At 39.5% G+C, this 20235-nt stretch overlaps 1 protein-coding gene across 3 annotated transcripts in view; it reads left to right on the top strand.

Annotated features, from left to right (window-relative positions):
* The first annotated feature begins 277 nt into the window (after nucleotides 1-277).
* LOC143040973 (centromere protein L-like) overlaps nucleotides 278-20235 on the top strand; it is a 31351-nt gene continuing 11393 nt past the window's right edge. Inside the window, exons 1-8 of one of the 3 annotated variants that reach the window (XM_076212423.1) lie at nucleotides 278-492; nucleotides 2963-3147; nucleotides 3294-3367; nucleotides 4086-4264; nucleotides 6976-7082; nucleotides 7764-8001; nucleotides 18069-18230; nucleotides 18814-18946. In XM_076212423.1, the coding sequence (XP_076068538.1) occupies nucleotides 2986-3147; nucleotides 3294-3367; nucleotides 4086-4264; nucleotides 6976-7082; nucleotides 7764-8001; nucleotides 18069-18230; nucleotides 18814-18946 (1055 nt within the window). In that variant the 5' untranslated portion in view covers nucleotides 278-492; nucleotides 2963-2985. The remainder of the gene's footprint in view (nucleotides 493-2962; nucleotides 3148-3293; nucleotides 3368-4085; nucleotides 4265-6975; nucleotides 7083-7763; nucleotides 8002-18068; nucleotides 18231-18813; nucleotides 18947-20235) is intronic. The other 2 variants (XM_076212424.1, XM_076212425.1) reach the window with 2 other exon arrangements.

Genomic DNA, 20235 nt, shown 5'->3' on the forward strand with positions numbered 1-20235 from the left:
GATTAAATGAATTGCCATCTGGCATGACAGGAACCTGCGTCCTAGACAATCCAAAGTTTAAACCCCAACAAAGATTATACAAGAGGGAACTCAACAAATAAGGCCGTGAGACGGTAACCAATAACAATAACTTTTATAATTCAACTTACAAAATTCTAGGTAATTGAATATAGACAAATTGAAATATTGTAATCAATCCTTCTCCAGAAATAGTAGAGCATTGTCGAGTGAAAACATTTATCAACCCAAATACGACAATTTACGAGTTCTTTGTATACGACAGTTTTAGCGTTACATATCCGTTTACCACCAAAACACTAACGAACCAACGGCGGCAAACCTTGATTTTAATTTGATTATAGTGATATGTATAATGTACCTGGTATAATTTCGAAAAAAGTGAAGTGCAGTGGAAAAAGAATAGCGGAGAAATGTCGAACCAGCTAAGTATTTACAAAAGAGGATCCACTACAACATTGTATTAACATTAAGGTATGGAACGATATTTTTTTAAATGGGTGGGAGGAATATGAAGTAGACAAATTTATTTGCAGTGTATTTCTTAGTAGATAGATAAAGTATAGTAGTAGAGATGATAGTATGAGTGTCTGGATTTAGAAATTACAGTGATCATCATTAGTGTTTAAAAAAATAGCCTTATCTAATTGAAAACAGCATCTTTGAATTTATATTGTTTTGAAACCTAGCCTAGGTCCTAGACCTAGGCTTCTATCATTTAAAGTTAAAAACCTGTTTGATTAAACAACTAAAGGATTCGAATACTAGGCCTTGTGGTATGAGGCAAAGACACTGCCAATCATGCCATTTCAGGAGAATCTGACAAGTATAAATAATTTAATGAATTCAAATTGCTCTTGAGGAAAAAAAACTTTGAGCTTGCAAATTTTTATAACATGAGTTGATCACAGGAGGCTGGATGTATAGTTCTAAGCATATTTTTATATAGATTTGCCATGGCACAATTGGTAGCATTGTAATCTCATAGTGCACAGTGTAAGTGTTAGTGTAGTCATAGGTTTCAAATCCAAAAATAATTTTTTGTCTGCAAATGCACAGCCACGCTATTACCAACAATTTCAAAGTTGCCCCCATCTGGGAGAATAGAGGCTAAAAAACATGATTAATACATTGATATCAAATTTGCTAGTTTCTTACCTTTAGATTTTTACTTGGAAAACTAATTTGCCAAAGTCAATATAAAAATTTGCCTTTAAATTGGTAAAAATTAGTAAAGTTTTGAAGAACTGGGCATACACTTGCAGAAAAGGAAGACTATTTAAAATTTTGTGCATGCGCTGAACGCTTCAAGCATTCAAACTGAGGTTTACCCCTTCGAACTGGTCACAAAAGATGGTGGTGTAAATATTACCACCGCGATGGTGGTGTCGTCCACGGATTCGTGCGTACCTACCCAAAGAGTCATTTGATCAAACTGTCAAAACAGATACTAAAAATATCCATTGCTGAATTATATATGATTTAAAAGAAAATTAAAATGCCTGTGGCTGGTGCTATGATCAATGAAATTTAGTCAGAGAACATTGGTTAGGTCAGTTTCTGAAGTTCTCTATAAAATCCATAATTCTCTTCCTTTTCTCTAATTTCTGCTGTTCTTGATAAGATTTTCCCATTTAGTTCTCGCTGTTTCATCCCTCCTGGCTTTAATTTGTATCGGCCTTCTCTTTATAGTTATTTGTTACTTTGGAATATTGGATTAAGTTTTATTTTGGCAGAGGTCTATTATAATAATAATGATAATGATAATAATAATAATTTTATTTGGCATTGAATCAATATATGAATTGCAGATAATGAAAAGAATGTGTAGTTCAAAATAACAATTACAAATGCCGAGGATAACACAAAAAAGCATTACATGCCTCATAATTTTTTCTATTCTAGATTCAATTGCCTTTTCAATTAAATCAGATTTTCCTGAAGACTGCAAATGTATGTTTTTTATACTAAAATTTTTCTTTTGTTGTAATGTTATGTCTAATGTATGCACACTGTTTGGCCATCCACATAAAATTCTCTACTCACATCTGTGTCTAGCTTTCTCCTTTCCCTGCGTCTCCACTCACAACTATCTCTTACCTTCTCACCCCCCTGCTCAACAGACATTCCCCTTCTACTCAAGGTCACTTTCATCCCTATCCATCCATCCATCCATCTCTCAGTCTTCCCCTGAAATTTGCTCCATCCAACTCTGCCTTCCACACTCCATTTGCTAATCTTTTGTCACTCATTCTTTCCATGTGCCTAAACCATCGCAGTATTTTTTGATCAACCCTATTTACCAGCTCCCGTACTTCCTCATTTCTCACTCTGTCCATCCTCGTAACTCCTACCATGTTTCTCAAGCACATTAAAAGATAAAACATGTACTAATCATGGAAAAATGAATGACCAACGTCACCAGTAATGGTTTTATTTCTAATTAAATTTACTTGTTTTTGTGCCAACCCAGTAGGAGGTGTGTGTGTGTGGGGGGGGTTGGTCAAAGACCAATTATTTGTGGGAGAAATCTGTATCAGATTTGTCTGAATCAGACTAAAACTGATTTCTGGCATTGTTTATTGTTAATGTGTGGTGGACCTTTTCTAAAATTTTACCTTTGTTTCCTCTCATGTTTTTATGTTCCTGACTCTCATTGTAATTCCCCAAAGATATTGAATTACATTTCTTGCCTTTCATGGAGCTCTTGATAATTTTTAGTGTTTTAAATTTATTTATTTATTTTTATTTATTTATTTTATTTTATTTTTATTTTATTTTATTTTATTTTTTTCCAACTGAAATTCCTTCTTTTTATTGCCAGGTATAAAGCTTTGATTACGTGTACTTATAAGTCATGGTAAAAAAAAATCACAATGAAGTTGATAGACCTAATAAAATGTTTGATATATTCATCTTTTTATTATTATTATTTATTTATAAGGGGCATACCAGAAGAAATAAAAAATGCCGAGGAAAAAAAAAGGACATCCAATTAGCCGACTCAGAAAGGAATCTGCGGATAGAATTGCCCGAAGGAAGCCCGGTGCGACTTCTTCGTCAGGGAATTCAGACTCTGAAGCAACTCCCAAAACTCAAAAAAGACCCCAGAAAAGAGCCTTGTCCAAGGTTTGTCCTTTCATATCTTCTTTTTCATAACAACACATTTTCATTGCTTTTGGTGTTGAAAGTAAATACTGTATTTGCTATTTAAAGTGAAATTTTGATCTTTTATCATTATCTAAGGATTTTTATGGTTTGATATTTGCTTTCAGGAATTGAGTCAAGACAAAGAGCATGGAAGTCTTTCAGGTCTTGAAAAATCACATGAACGGTCAGTTAGAAGAAGGTTAGAAGTTCTTATTTTTGCATATTTATATTTTCCCCCTCCATAAATACATGCATATATCGTACTAAAAGGCCCTTTCCCCCCTATAAGTGGATTGCCTAGCCTAGGCATACACCCCCCCCTTCATGTATCCCATACCTATCGAAAGCCCAATTGTCATCCCTTTTATCTTAGCCCCGTGTGGGTGAATGAACATCTCTGTCCCCCATCCACTACCCTGGTCAGAAGCAATGCAGCAAGACACATCACCTCCACAATAAGGCTTAACAGGCAAAATTGGTCTCTTCCTTGCTATTTTGTAACATGATGATTCCTCTGTATTTCTCTGTCCATACTCATAATCCCAGTTGTAACACACTTGTAAGTTTCAACAAGAACCCACTGTGTTGGATAAGAAGAAATGAAATAGACAATATCCATATATTTCTTCAGTGGAATACAAGTATTCCACTGAAGAGGATCACAGTCCGTGATTGAAATATGTGGATATCGTCTATTTCATTTCTTCTTATCCAACACGGTGGGTTCTTCTTGAAAAATTATGTAATTAATTATAGATATGTGTTATACCTGTAATATATGGGCGGGAGTGGGTGCATGCCTTTGACTTGGCTACTTTCTCTGTAAGGGAAGAAGCCCTTGGTAAATAGATAAATATTTAATTACAGGTTTATTCATGTTCTTTGCCATAAAAGTACAGCAAGTACTTTTGTTTCAGAAGAAGTAATACACCAAGTGGGAAAGAGGAAATGGAGATGATTGCCAGAAGAACGCCCGCAATAACCCCATTCAGAGCACCGGTGGTCAGGTCTGTACGAAGGTCCAGGTTATTTGTGTCCAACCCGCTTAAGAACCAAAAGGCATCCCTGGTGGAGGGTTGGAGGCGGGAGATGTCAGGTAAGGTCATCGTTTGTTTTAATATTTTTTGGCAGGGCTTACTCCAGTTGAATGAAACATATACACTCAACCATTAATGTAATGGACCCCCTCAGTTAATGGATTTTGGAGCCAATGAACAAAATCCAATGACTCGGAACAAATGTCAGTCTCACAGTTATATGATTACAGCACAATCCTTGATATATCTACCTATATAACAAGGGTATCTTCTTCCTTATAAGAGAGATAGCCACTCCAATTTCAACCAAGGATTGAAAAACAATCATAGGTACATACATATACCAAAGGCTTTTTTCCCCCTTATAAGGGAGGTAGCCAAAAAACAAAGGTATAAAAAGCACTCCCAGCTATTCCATCCCCATAACACTCCACTCACCTCCACCCACTTCCCTCCCTTTTATATTGGCACCTCCTGGATGATGGGTCATCCCTGCATCTCATCCACTGCCCTGGGTCAGAAGCAATGTCACAAGACACAGCACATCCACAGCAAGGCCACTTCATTAAATTGGCAACCCCCCTTCTCTGTCCCTCCTGCAGAAGAGAAGACGGGGAGAAATCCCTTTGGGTTGTGTCAAATTATTTCTCATACAAACTCCCTCATGCATTACATCATCATCCGTATACAACCGTTCTCCATTTACCCCTCCTGTCTTCTGTCCTCTCCTGTTCTTCCTCAACAGACATTCCCCTCTTTCCCAAAGCCCCTCTTACGCCAATCCTAGGTAAATCTGATATGTTATGGCTACTGAAGAGGACCACAGTTTGTAGTCATAATATACGGATCACTAATCTACAATTTCTTTTCTCCAACATTGGATTTATAGTTCATTTTACAGAAATGTTACAGCATTTATTTTGTCCATACAGTGAATATATTCAGTTTCTAGATATCTGTATAACAAGAGATTTTTTCCCCTTATAAGGGAAGTAGCTAATGCTCACCCCTCCTCATTTATCTATTGAATCAAAAGATGAGTGTATAATCCTGTTTATAGTGAAAAGTTTGAGATAAGTTATACCATTGGCCTTTTCCCATGTAATGGAGGCGGCCAAATCTAACAATGATTTGATTCTCCGGGAGAGAATACAAAAGAAGAAAAATTCCTCATTATTCTCTGCTCAGTCTAGTTATCTTGTATGACATGCATGGGAACACACTGATGATATTCTTATCCCCCTACTGTAGGGCAGGATAAATGAAGAATCGGTGGCCAAGTACAGGAAGGATTTAGGGCTCTGTCTGTTTCTATATACCAGTTGGCTCTTCCCCCTTACAAGGGAGGTAGCCAACCAAGGCATGTACCCACCCTCCCTCCATCCATCCCGCTCCCACCCATCATCAATTTCCATTTTATCTTGTGGATGAAGGGCTATTGATTGATGAATAATACATACATACATGTACCAAGGGCTTTTTCCCCCTTACAAAGGAGGTAGCCAAAGTCAAAGGCATAAAATCCATTCACACCCATTTCATCCCCACATACTCCACTCCTATTCACTACCCCTCCCTCCCTCTTTTCTTGGCTCCTCCTGGATGATGGGTCATCCCTGCATCTCACACACTGCCTTGGGTCAGAAGCAATGTAGCAAGACACAGCATGTCCATAGCAAGGCTGCTTCATTTAATTGGCAACCACCTCTTTTCATCCCCACATGCAGAAAAAGAGATGATGGGAAGAAATCCCTGTGGGTGGCATCAAAATATCATTCACACATACTCCCTCACTCCCTTCTATCCACTTCACTCCGGGACTTAAATCTCGTGGGCAGCAGCCAATGCCAGCCGTACGACGTGTCGTAATAATACTCGCATCATAAAATATAGTCACCGCTTATATCGATCGTTCTCTCTTTCACCCGTGAATTTTGAAAACCACAGAGAATGGGATTAAGGGCACATTAGGGAGAATGTAAAAACACAGGGACGACTACAATAAATATAATCAAGACGCCGATATGGCAGCGTTGCGAATCCACTTGCTCCTCATGACGCCTACGTGTGCGGCACCGTATGGTAGGGGCTATACATCACAGCATCATCTATACACAACCATTCTCCACTCACCCCTATCTTCTGTCTTCTCCCTTCGTTTCTCAACAGACATTCCCCTCTTACCCAATGCCCCTTTCACCCCATCCATCCATCTCATCCTTGGTCACCCCCTCATGTTCACTCCTTTCACCTCTGCCTTCCACACCTCTTTTACTAATCTTTCTTCATTCATTCTTTCCATGTGTCCAAACAATCTCAATACTCTTTCATCAGCCCTATCTCCCAACTCACTTTCCACCCTCGCCTCCTTGTTTCTCACTCTATCCAGCCTTGTAACCCCTATCATACTTCTCAGACATTTCATCTCAAACACATTCAAACTCCTCTCTTCCTCTCTCATGTTCCATGTTTCTGCCCCGTACATTACTGTTGGCACAATCACTCCTTCATATAACCTCTTAGCATCCATTCCCAGATGTCTATTTCTCATTACACTTTAAATAATACCTGCATAAAATGCTCTGGCAGTACCCCATACGGGGCTGCTTTGTGTACATTAAACCCCATGTAACACCTTTTCCATTGCAGCATCTCGTGGATAAAAGGTGATCCTGCCTTCCCACAATAATATTTAGGTCATTTAACCAGGATGATATTTCCAGTCAATCATATTTTTGATATTTATATGTTTTCAACTTTTGAATTTCAGACTTCATGAGGTGGACATGGAAGGTTGTGTATGCTAGTTCGTTTGAAAACTTCAAATACCGTAGTACAAATCTTAGGAAGGCCTATGAAAATACATTAAAAACAAGAGTAAGTTTGTTATATAGTTACATTTCCTCCAGTTACTTGTGAAAGTAAACATTCTTTTCATAAACAAGATTATACCTAAGCTATCTTACCTGGCTTGATATTTTTTCCCCATAGAACACTAAAATTGTGACAAGACAACTGAGACAGTTATGAAGTATATGGTTAGATGAAAATATATATTTTATTTAATGTTTATAGTGAAATGAAGTGCGAGTGAAGAAATATTAGTAAAAGAAGTGTGGAAGACAAAGATGGATGGAGTGAATATGAGGGGGCAACCAAGGATGAGATGGATGGATGGGACGAAAGGGGTGTTGGAAAAGAGGGGGATGTCTGTTGAGGAAGGAAGGGAGAAGATAGAAGATAGGGATGAGTGGAGAATGGTTGTAAATGGATGATGTGATGCATGGAAGGGAGTGGGTGGGGGATGGGGGGTTAGGGAGTATGTGTTAATGATATTTTGATGCAGCCCAATGGGATTTCTCCCAGTCTTCCACGCTAGAAAGTCCTCTGTAAGGGGCACCGTCCTAGCCTCCCAATAGGGAGGAGTTTGTAACATTAAACCATATTATCCCATTATCATACCCAGCATGGTGTTACAAACATGAAATCATGTATTATTTATTAATGATGTATTATTATGATTAGTTACTCGTCTTCTAAATCAGTCTCTGTTTGCAGTTATTAGAAAACGTAGCTGCTCTTTCCCTCACCGTGTCAATCACGCCATCGTCATGTCTTAACATGAACCCTCTTGTGGATGATGCTGTGGTCATCAAAGTGGAAGCGGTTGTGCCGGGAGACAAGGAGGAGGATGACCGGCAGTATACGGTCTACACTGCATGGCTTTTCAAACACAGGATGCCGCAGAGTCGAGCCAATAAGGGTCTTCTCTGGTTCCCCATTATTTTCTACAAAGGTACTGTTAGGCAGTTGATTTATCATGTTTGTGCGTGTATACTATGTTCTGCCAAGGCAGTGAAAGATTTAACCCCTTCCATACGGTGCCGTATACGTAGGTGTCATGAGGAGCAAGTGGATATGTGAGGCTTCCATACCAGTGTCTTGATTATATTTATTGTAGTCGCCCCTGCGTTTTGACATTCTCTATAAACTGCCCTTAATCACATTCTCTATGGTTTTCAAAATTCACGGGTGAAAGAGAGAACGATCGATATAAGCGGTGACTATATTTTATGATGCGAGTATTATTACGACACGTCGTACGGCTGGCATTGGCTGCTGCCTGCGAGATTTAAGGCCCGTACTGAAGAGGTTAATCAGGGATGACCCGTCATCCAGGAGGTGCTAAGATAAGAGGGTGGAGGGTAGTGGAGTGTATTAGGGATGGAATGGGTGGGGATGGTTTTTGTGCCTTTGTTTTTGGCTACCTCCCTTATAAGGGGGAAAAAGCCTTTGGTATATGTATGTATGTATTTTTATTTTTTTATAGAGTGAGAAACGAGGAGGAGAATGGTGATGGAAAAGGAGTTGGGAGATAGAGTTGGTGAAAGGAGTATTGGGATGGTTTGGACACACGGGAAAAATGAGTGAATACATACATACATACATATACCAAAGAAGTGTGGAAGGCAGAGGTGGAGGGAGTGAGCATGAGGGGGCAACCAAGGATGGGATGTCTTTGCATATTCATCTTCAGTTGCATCTTTCCTAATCCAAATATTTTTAAACTTTTCTCCTGCTAACTTCCAAGACTTGCTGATTACTTCATTTGCCATGGCTTGTGACTTAAACTTTATTTTCAGGTTTGGGAAGAGGCCAGTAGATAGTGTGTATTTGCCTAGTTGTATTATACTGGAATGGAGCTATGCTCGCAGTGACCCATCTTTGTATCTTTCAGCATCTTGTTTGTTCTTAAGTTCTTGAATAGTATTTGCACACACTGTTGCCTTCTAATTTATTCCAAATATCCACCACTCTGTGTGGGAAGCTATTCTTCTTCAGATCTCTTCTATAACTATCCTTTTCGAGTTTCTTTTCATGTCCTCCTGTTTTTCTTGCATATTTACGTAGTTGTATTACATGGGAAGGGAGCTATGCTCATAGTGACCCGTCTTTGTATCTTTCAGCATCAAGCTTTTTCATAAAATCTTGAATAGTATTTGCACACACTGTTTCTTTATCAAAGTTATTCCATATATCCAGCACTCTGTGTGTGTGTGTGTGTGTGTATTTACTTAATTGTAGTGTATAGTAAAAGAGCATTGCATGTTAAGTCCCATCTCCTCCTTGCCAATTTATCATATCTAGCCTCAAAATTCATGTACAGTTCCAACTTTGTGTGTGTTTACCTAGTTGTATTTTGTGGGAGAAGAGCTATGCTCGTAGGGACCTGCAGTTGTATCTTTCCGCATCCAGTTCTTTCTTAAAGTTGTGTATAGTTTTAGCAATCGCTGTTTTCTCTTTCAATTTATTCCATGTATCTATCATCTGGGAGGTGCTAAGATGGGAGGGAGGGTGGAGGGGTGTGGAGTGTTTTCGGGGATGAAATGGGTGGGAATGTTTTTGTGCCTTGTCCTTTTTGGCTACCCCCCTGGTAAGGGGGAAAGAAGCCTTGGTATATGTATGTATGTATGTATCTATCACTCTATGTGGAAAGCTATTCTTTTTCAGATCTCTTCTGTAACTGTCCTTCTTAAGTTTCTTCTTGTGTCCCCTTGTATTTCTTCTGTCCCATTTAAGTAGATCATCCCTGTCAAGGATTTCCATCCCTTTCATAATTCTATATATGGATATCAAATCACCTCTTTCTCTTCTTTGCTCCAGAGTTAATAAGTTTAGTTTGTTCAATCTTTGTTCATATGTCAACATGTAGTCAAAGGCCACTTTTATTGATCTTATTAAGTTGTAGGTTTCTCTAACTATTTTGTTTACATATTTGTCTGGTGTCATGTCATTTGAAATGATCACTTCAAGGTCTCTTTCTGAATTTACTTTTGTAACTTCTTTTGTTCCAATTTTGTATTTACCGGATATTCTATTGCTGCTTTTTCCAAAATCCATTATACTACATTTTTCAATGTTGAAATTTCTTTTTGTTCATTTTACTCCAATTCCAGACTTTGTTCAGATCTCCCTGAAAAGATTTACAGTCTTCTACGTTACTCACTCTCTTCAATAGTTTTGCATCATCTGCAAAGAAGTTTATGTAGCATTTAATTCCTTCATCCATGTCGTTTATATAAATAGCAAACATTATTGGAGCCAATACAGAGCCTTGGGGTACTCCACTTATCATGTCTACCCATTTTGAGTTCTTTTCTCTAAGTATCACTCTCATTTTTCTTCCTTTCAAAAAGTCTTCCATCCATTCCAATAATTTTCCTTGTTTTCCACCTATTGGTTCAATTTTTCTTAGTAGTTTTTTGTGTGGTACTTTGTCGAAAGCCTTTTGTAGGTCCAGGAAGGCACAATCTGCCCAGCCATCTCTTTCTTGTATTATGTCTAGCAATCTTGAGTAAAAGCATATTAAGTTTGTAGTACATGATCTTCCACATTTTTGCGATTGTGCTTGTAAGGGATACTGGTCTATAATTTGTTGGGTTTTCTCTATTTCCTCCCTTATATATTGGTACAATATTAGCATTCTTCCAGTCTTGTGGTACTTTTCCTTCTTTGAGTGAGAAGTAAATTATCTTGTGTATTTTGTCTGTGAGTTCATCTATGCATTCTTTTAACCACTTCACTCCGGGACTTAAATCTCGCGGGCAGCAGCTAATGCCAACCGTACGATGTGTCGTAATAATACTCGCATCATAAAATATAGTCACCGCTTATATAGATCGTTCTCTCGTTCACCCGTGAATTTTGAAAACCACAGAGAATGGGATTAAGGGCACAGAGGCGACTACAATAAATATAATCAAGACGCCGATATGGCAGCGTCGCGAATCCACTTGCTCCTCATGACGCCTACGTGTGCGGCACCGTATGGTAGGGGTTAATATCCAGTTCGCTATTCCGGCTGGCCCATGTGACTTTCTGACATCGAGTTTCTTTATTTGGTCCCTTATTTCTTTCTGTGTCACAATAATTTCTTCCATTTTAGGGGATTCTTCCTGGTGACTATCATCCCACAATTGTGAGCTTTCAATTGTAAAAACAGACTCAAAGTGTCTGGTCATTACTTCGGCCATTTCTACGTCTTCTGTGCATTCTTGATTTCCTTCACGCAGTTTTATTATTTCGTGTTTGTCTTTTAGTTTGTCATTTACATATCTGTAGAACAGTTTAGGTTGATCTTTGTATTTTCCTATTATATCTTTTTCATAGTTTCTTTTTTCCTCTCTTCGTATGTCTATGTATTCATTTCTCAGTTTAATGTATGTTTGCCAATTAGTCTCTTTTATTGTCTCTTTTCCATCTTTTCCAAGCTTCGTCTCTTCTATCTTTAGCATTGCTACATTTTTTATTATACCAGCACTTTATGTACCGTATATTTCCACGTATAAGACGACCCTAAAATCCAAAAATTCACCCCTTAAAATTGGGGGGTCGTCTTATACTACCATTATAAAAATCAGACCTTGAATTCTACATGAGATGACTTGGTAGGCTAGCCTGCCGATAACCACCGATACACAGGAAATGATTCACATTATGATAAGAACTGGTAATAAAGGTAATTAAACCATATTTACCTTATATATTATTGGCATATCTTTATAGTAAATGGCAATTGTTAATAAATTCGAGGAATAATTCTATATTAATGAAATTACGGTACTTTTAACTACTCTATGTAAACACATTTAACACAGCTGAAAAAAATGTAAACATCGAGCACTGGTTGCGTTCATAGCAACCTTTTTCTTTCGCTAACTTTTCAGTAATTTTTAAGACTGAAAATAACAATTTTGGATTACAGTACATAAAACGTTTATTTATCAATAAAAAATATATTACAGTAGTTGCATTTAAAACATAGAAAATTTAAAAATTATAAAACTTAATTTCTAATCATCATCAATATTACACATCAAACGTATTTCTAAAACCTTTATTTTCAATAAAATTACATTACATTTACAACTTAAAACATTATAAATCTTTATTTCTTTATATAAAACCCTTCAAACTTGTCACAATCATCACTCTCTATTTCGAAAAGTTGTTCGAACATATCACAAGATTCCTCAAATATGCCATCATCGTAGGGATCCCAGTCCAGTTCCGGTGAGTCGACTTCGGCTTCGTCATCACTTTCATACAATAAATCATCTTCAGTGCCATCCATGGCATTAGAGATTCCACATTTTTTAAAAGATTTTACGATACTTTCGACCTTAACACTTTCCCAAGCTTTAATAACAAACTCGCAGAGAACATCAAGTGATGCACTACGCATAGCTCCACCTTTTGTAAATGACTTCTCTCCATTCGTCATCCACTCGTTCCATTGATACCTAACGTTATCTTTAAACGGTTTGTTTAAACTTACATCAAGTGGCTGAAGTACAGAAGTTAAGCCACCTGGAATAACAGCAATATCAGTATTGCTTCGTGCCAACCGTGTTTTAGAATTCGCTGTTGTATGACTCCTAAACGTATCCCAGACCAACAAACTGCGTACACTTCCACTTCGCATTGCCCATTTCTTTTTGGGCATTTTTCTTAGATCATCCTCCTTCTTTCTCCATTCTCGCATCATCTTCTCAGTTACATCGAATTTTCTTGCCGCAGCACAATTGTTCGAATCCTTGGCTACTTCTATAACTTTTAATTTGAAACTTGCCTCGTATTTTCTCCTTTTAGTTGGTGGCTCCATGATTGATATGGGCAAGCAGCTGATAAACGCAAGATTGTTGTGTGCCAACCGTTGTGTGCGGTGGAATGAGCTACGTCGAACCAGGAATGTAAACAAATCATTTTTGTTAGTTGACGTGTGTTCTCAGAAAATCATGATACATGATTTGCTTTGTTATTTCATTTATTTTGAATTTATAAGGATACAGTAAGTAATTTATCTGGTATAAAGATACAGTTAAGTAATGAGAAAGAAAAGAGTAAAAGCGGAAAAAACAGCTGATAGACATAATCAAAACAATTCTTTTTGTACAGTAGGTTTGATACACTGATGCTTTTGTAATTTAGGAGTCATCTTATACTACCGATATGAGATATATTCATAAAAATTTGCTCTAATTTTGTACCTCGTCTTATACACGGAAATATACGGTACTCCCTTTTCTGTTTCCGCTTAGGCACATAGTTGTCTGTTTCCTCTTTATATATTTCTTTGAAAATGTTCCATTTCTCTTCCATCTTTGTTTCATCATTTGCAAATTTTTCCCAACAGGCATTTTGGACAAATTTTCTAAGTTTTACAAAATCAGTTTTGTTGTACATCAGTCTTCCTTCTCTATGTTTCTCGTTCCTTCTTACCACATTTTGTTCCTTAAGTTCGATCTCTATTAGTATGTGGTCACTCTTCCCAATTGGTGTTTTATAATTTATTTCTTCCACCATTTCTGGTTCAGAGGTGAGTATAAAATCTAGTCTCGATGGTTTTTCGTTTTGTCTAAATCTAGTATTTTCTTTAACACATTGCGTCAGTGTGTAATCTATGGTCATATCCAGTAGGACATTTCCCCAGAGTTCATCTCCACCTCCCATTGTCAATTCTTCCCAATTTATTTCCTTTTAAGAATATTAGGATGGTTTGGACACATGGAAAGAATGAGTGAGGAAAGACTAGTAAAAGAGGTATGGAAGGCAGATGTGGAGGGAGTGAACATGAGGGGACGTCCTAGGATGAGGTGGATGGATGGGGTGAAGGGGGCTTTGGGGAAGAGGGGAATGTCTGTTGAGGAAGGAAGGGAGAGGACGGAAGACAGAGGTGAGTGGAGAATGGTTGTATATGGATGATGTTGTGACTGCATGAGGAGGAATTTGCGGGGGGGTGTTGGGTGGGGTAGTATGTGTGAGTAAATTTTGACGCAGCCCGAAGGGATTTCTCCCCATCCTTGCCTTATATGCAAAGGGGGACGGAGAGTGGGGGTCGCCGATTAAATGAAGCGGCCTTGCTGTGGATGTACTGTGTCTTGCGACACTGCTTCGGACCCCGGGGGGTGGGGCGGGTGCAGGGATGACCCGTCATCCTGGTGGTGCTCATATGTGAGGGTGGGTGGGAGGAATGTGGAGTGTATTTAGGGATGAAATGGGTGGGAATGTTTTTATGCCTTTCCCTTTTTGGCTACCTCCCTTGGAAGGGGGAAAAAGCCTTGGTATATGTATGTATGTAAGTAAAGTCATCCATAATTACTATATTTTCTCCATATTTCAGTGTCTCAGTTAATTCATTCTTTGTATCTTCTAGTAATTTTGAGTGTTCACTGTCAGTCCAGGTCTTAGTTTTTGGTGGCACATAAACAGCTATAAACCTTCTACTTTTCATACTGCTGTTTTCGACTTTTAACTGTGATTAATTCCACATTATCTTTAATGTGTATCTGTGTTTGTGTGTTTACCTGTCTAATTATAGCATACAGGAAAGGAGCAACTTAGCCTGAAATTGAGGTACATTTCCAACATAAACTATATTCTTGATTTTTACATACATATACCAAAGGCTTTTTCCCCCTACAGTGGCCGCGAAAAGTTTGGGCGCGTAATTAACGAGACACAAATGTAAACACTTGTGACATTTAAATAATCATTTAAAGACCTATAAATGGCTTATTACATACCTTATTTACCAAGCGATTTTCCTTTAATCTTTATGACCTTCTCCAAACGTGCTGGGATGCATCTTGCCAGGTTTTGTACGTGTTGAGGAATAATATTATCCCAAATATCCTGTATTTCTGTTTTTAGCTTAGCTACAGTGGAGACGTCACGATCTTGAAGCTGTTTTTTAATTATATGCCATACGTGCTCAATGGGATTTAGGTCTGGAGAATTTCCAGGCCATTTTTTGAAGTAATCAACACCACAGTCTTCTAACCATTGGGTAACAGACCGAGCTGTGTGAGCAGGAGCTCCGTCCTGCATAAACCAACTAGCATTGCACTTTTCAAAACTTTCAGGCAGGTTATCACACAATAACTCGAAATAAGTGTGCTGATTTACACTCTCATTTTGTGCAAGAAACACTAAATTGCCAACTCCACCAAATGCAAAGCATCCCCACACCATAACACTTGCAGCATGTTTCACCACTTTAGCTGTAAAGCGAGGGTCATTAGGGTCAGACCCCCTGGGGTGCCTCACACGCTTCGACCTGCAGCCCGACGACACCACAAACGTTGACTCATCACTCCACAATACTCGTTCCCAGTCTTCTAAGGACCAGTCCTTATATTTCTTGCAAAATGCTATGCGATCACGTATGTTTTTTGCACTTAGGAGGGGAAGAACTTTAGCACAGCAACTACGGTATTGTAAATCTTTGGCTAAATGATCAGAAATACATCTTACAGACACATCAGTGCAGGGTTATTTTCTTTCAGTTTTCGAGCTGTCCTAAACCCACACTGTTCCTCACCAATTACTCCCTCTGTTCCTCTCCTAATCCTCTCAATCAAGACCCTCCCATAAGCCTTCCCAACTACACTCAACAAGCTGATCCCTCTGAAACTACTACACTCACACTTGTCCCCCTTTCCCTTGTAAAGTGGAACTATACAGGCAGTCCTCCGGCACTCTACCCTCTCTCAAACAAACATTAAACAACCTCACCAGCCAGTCCACCATCACTGTACCTCCCTTTTTCAGACATTCTGCATGGCATCCATCCAGACCAGGTGCCTTACCTGCTCTCATCATCTTAACAGCTGCTTTCACTTCATCCTCCCCTATTTCTCCTCCATTTTCCTCACTCATCACTCTCATTTTCTTAGCGCTTCCCTGCAACTACCTTTCCCTCCCTATCCTCCTTCACATTTAGCAACTCCCTAAAATACTCTGCCCACCTTCCTCTCACTGCCTTCTCTTCCATTATCATCTCTCCATCTGCACCTTTTACCTTTTCTTCTCTAGTTGATTTGCCACCTTCTCTTTTAATTTCCTTCCAAAACATCTTTTTATTGCTTTCAAAATTTTCTCTCATACTCTTACCCCATTTCACATTGACTCTCCTCTTTGCTTCCTTTATATGCTTAGCTTCCCTTCTCTTTACTTTGTACCTCTCATATGATTCCCTCGTCCTAATTTGCAGCCAATCTATGAATGGCTGCTTCTTCTCCTCTACACATTTCTTTGCTTCCTCATCCCACCACTCACTACCCTTCCTTCTTTTTCCTCCTGCCCTCCTTGTTCCACACACAATCTTTGCACACCTTATGACTCCCTCCTTGAACCATCCCCATTCCTCCTCCTCTCCTAGTTCTACTCTATCCTTTACTCCCTCCCACTCCTCTTTCAGTTTCTTCTTAAACTCACTCTCCTTTTTTTCCTCATTTAAGCAGTTCACTCTAAGTACCTCCCTATCTTCTGCCCTTTTCCTCTTTCTCCACCTATTCTCCACTCTCATTTTACCTTCCACCAGAAAATTATCTGATATTCCCCCACTCCCCTTAGAGTATGTACATCCTTAACTCTTCCTACCATACTCCTGGTCACCACAATATAGTCCATTAATGCTCTTATCTGCCACCTTTCCCATGTGTACTTATGCTTGACTTTCTTCTTAAACACTATATATGCTATCATCAACTCTCAAGACACATCTCCACCATCATTTCTCCACTACGATTTTTACCTGGAACTCCATACTTCCCAATCACTTCATCTATTGGCTCATTTCCTACCCTAGCATTAAGGTCTCCTAATACAACTACACTGACATTTCTCCCTAATCCCTCTATGCACTCATATCTACCCAAAAGCCTCCCTTTTCTCTACGCTCTTCTCACTACCAGGTCCATACACACTTACAAAAACCCACATCTCCCTTCCCAGCTTCACCTTCATCCACATCAACCTTGATGAAACCTCCTTCCACTCCACTACCCGCTTACTTATCTCTTCACTTACTAGTATAGCCACCCCTTCTCTCCCTCGTCCCCTCTTCACTCCTGAGTACCTCCCAGCTACACTCCCAAACTCACAGTTGCCCTTTCCTTTCATTTTAGTTTCACTCAAAGCCAGCACATCCATCTTCTCACAAACAAACTGCCTATCTCTTCCCTTTTACTCTCATCTGTACTACATCCACACACATTAAAAGACCCAAACCTTAGGGTACTGGTCAGAAAACTCCCAGGCCCTCTTATGCCTTTTCTTTTCTTTTAAGGAATGTCCCCTTTTGGGGCTACAGGTAGTAGGACTCCTAATCCCATCCCCGTCCCATTTTTTGTCGCCTATTATGACTCAAGTGGAAAGACTTGGTGGTAGCATTCTATTCCCCCACCATAGGGTCGGCGAAAACAGAAAATGAATACTCAGAGAAATGGTACAGGACAGCAACAAGGGGTTGGGGGACAGGATTACGGAGGGACAGTCGTAGTATAAAAGTGTCATCATTTCTCTATGAACAGAGTTTTCCTCTATCATAGACAAAATGATGTGTGGCTCTGGTCTATAGGGGCACCTCATATAGACCCTAAAGTATCAACTGCATGCTACTTTGCCACAATAAAATGCAGCCAATACCCCATATTTAGATTTTTAGGGATAACCCGTCATCCAGGAGGTGCCAAGATAAGAGGGAGGGAGGGTGGAGGGGAGTGGAATATATAGGAAATGGAATGGGTGGGAGTGGTTTCTATGCCTTTTTCTTTTTGGCTACCCCCCCTGTGTAGGGGGAAAAACCCTTTGGTATATGTATATTTAGATTTGTATTCATGTATTGTTTGAACTTGGGCTATAACACTATGTGTGTGTGTATGCTTTTATGGTGGTGTATTTTGAACCCACTTTATATATGTATGCTTAGACATGGCTACCCTCCCTATAAGAGGGAAAGGGCCTTTTGTACATAAATGAATGTATGTCCTGCGAATATTAACGAGATCCCCCTTGCAGGTCGAGAAGGTTATCATCATGTGGTGGTGAACTGGTTGCAGAGATCTTTTGGTTGCTACATTACTCATCGGGGCTTCAGTCACATGATGGGAATGTGGATGGTTGGCATCTCAAGTGGACAGAATTGTGGATTGAAAGAACATAGCAACGAGGATGATACAAGTAAGAGAATTGCTTGTTTGACTTTTTGTTAGTTTATTTGTTATATTTGACTTTTCACAAGATGCAGGGATGACCTGTCATCCAGGAGGTGCCAAGATAAGAGGGAGGGGAGTGGAGTATGTAGGGGATGGAACGGGTGGGAGTGGTTTTTATACCTTTGTTTTTTAGCTGCCTCCTGTGTAAGGGCAAAAAAAAGCCTTTGGTATATGTATGTATGTATTTATATTTGGCACTTTATTTGTTAATGTTTTCTTAGTTTCATATTTTGCCACCTTTGCAAGAAAGTGGAGTGGAGTGTTGGGGATTGAATGGGTGGGAGTGGTTTTTGTGCCTTTGTTTTTTGGCTACCTCCCTTGTAAGGGGGGGGGGGGAAGCCTTTGGTATATATATATATATGTATGCAAGAAAACAATATGTACTATGTTGCTTTGGTTATCAGGTGTGTTATATCATAAGTATATTGCAGCCTTTGTCTCTGTCACAGACAAAATTATGATTTAAAGAACCAGCAGGCACTTGCATGTCATGGTCATATGTGTCAAAAACAGTTAATGACCCAACTTTATCTTTGATTGTTTCACAGCAACTTCCGTGCAGATGGTGTATTGTGTTGAGCCGTTCAAGGGGCTTAAAAACTTGCCTGCACCTAATCACCGCAAGAAACCCATTATCAATATAAGTTTTCTGCCCTCGGATGTCTCGTCTGCGTGGAAACTGTATGTATTAGATATCTCTTATTATCCAATTGTACCCAACCAGGGCAGTGGGTGAGATTCAGGAATGACCCGTCATCCAGGAGGTCCCAAGATAAGAGGGAGGGAAGAGGGTAGAGGGGAGTGGAGTATGATAGGAATGGAGTGGGTGGGAGTGGTTTTTATGCCTTTGTCTGTGTCTTGCGACACTGCTTCTGACCCAGGGCAGTGGACATCATGCAGGGATGACCCGTCATCCAGGAGGTGCCAAGATAAGAGGGAGGGAGGAGGGTGGAGGTGAGTGGAATATGTAGGGAATGGAATGGGTGGGAGTGGTTTCTATGCCTTTTTCTTTTTGGCTAACCCCTGTGTAAGGGGGAGAAAGCCTTTGGTATATGTATGTATGTATGTTTTTGGCTACTTCCCATATAAAGGGGAAAAAAGCCTTTGGTATATGTATGTACCTAAGCTTGCTCGTCTATCTATATACTTGGGTCCTCATCCCCCTTATAAGGGAGGTAGCCAAGCCAGAGGCATGAACCTATTCCCACTCACCATCTTTGTTTCCCTCTCATCTTAGCTCCTCTTGGATGAAAGGTTATCTCTGTCTCCCACCCAGTGCGCTGAAACTATCAGTTGTTTTAAGAAACGATTAAACAGTTGTATGGGTGGGGATGACAGGTGGTGATGGATACGGAGCTGCCTAGTGTAGGCCTTATGGTCTCTTGCAGTCTCCTTCATTCTTATGTTATGTTCTTATGTTCAGAAGCAATGCAGCAAGACGCAGCATATCCACAGCAGGGCTGCTTCATTTACACAGTGACAACCCCCCCCACCCACCCACACTTCTGTTCCCTCATGCAGAAAATAGATAAGACTGGGAAAAATCCCTTCAGGCTGTCAAAATATCATCCAAACACAACTATCCTTTACTCACCTGTATCCCCTTCCTTGCTTAATAGCCATTCACCTCTTGCTCCAAGCCCCTTTCAACCCATCCATCTATCTCATCCTCAGTTGCCCCCTCAAGTTCACTACATCCACCTCTGCTTTCCACACCTCTTTCTTATTTTTCTTCACTCATATGTCTGTTTGTCCAAACCACCCCAATAATCTTTCATCTGCCCTATCTGTCAACTCCCATTCCACCCCATGCTCTCCTCCTCACCTCCTCACTCTATCCAATCCAACCTTGGAATCATTACCATACTTCTCAGACACTTCATCTCGAACACATTTAAACTTCTCCTTTCAGCTCATAAATATACTTATTTTCTTAAATTTAATGTATGTGGATAATGAGATGCTGTTGT

The sequence above is a fragment of the Oratosquilla oratoria genome, chromosome 30, assembly GCF_046742065.1.
Source record: "Oratosquilla oratoria isolate Oo_2021 chromosome 30, ASM4674206v1, whole genome shotgun sequence".
NCBI classification, from domain to species: Eukaryota; Metazoa; Arthropoda; class Malacostraca; order Stomatopoda; family Squillidae; genus Oratosquilla; species Oratosquilla oratoria.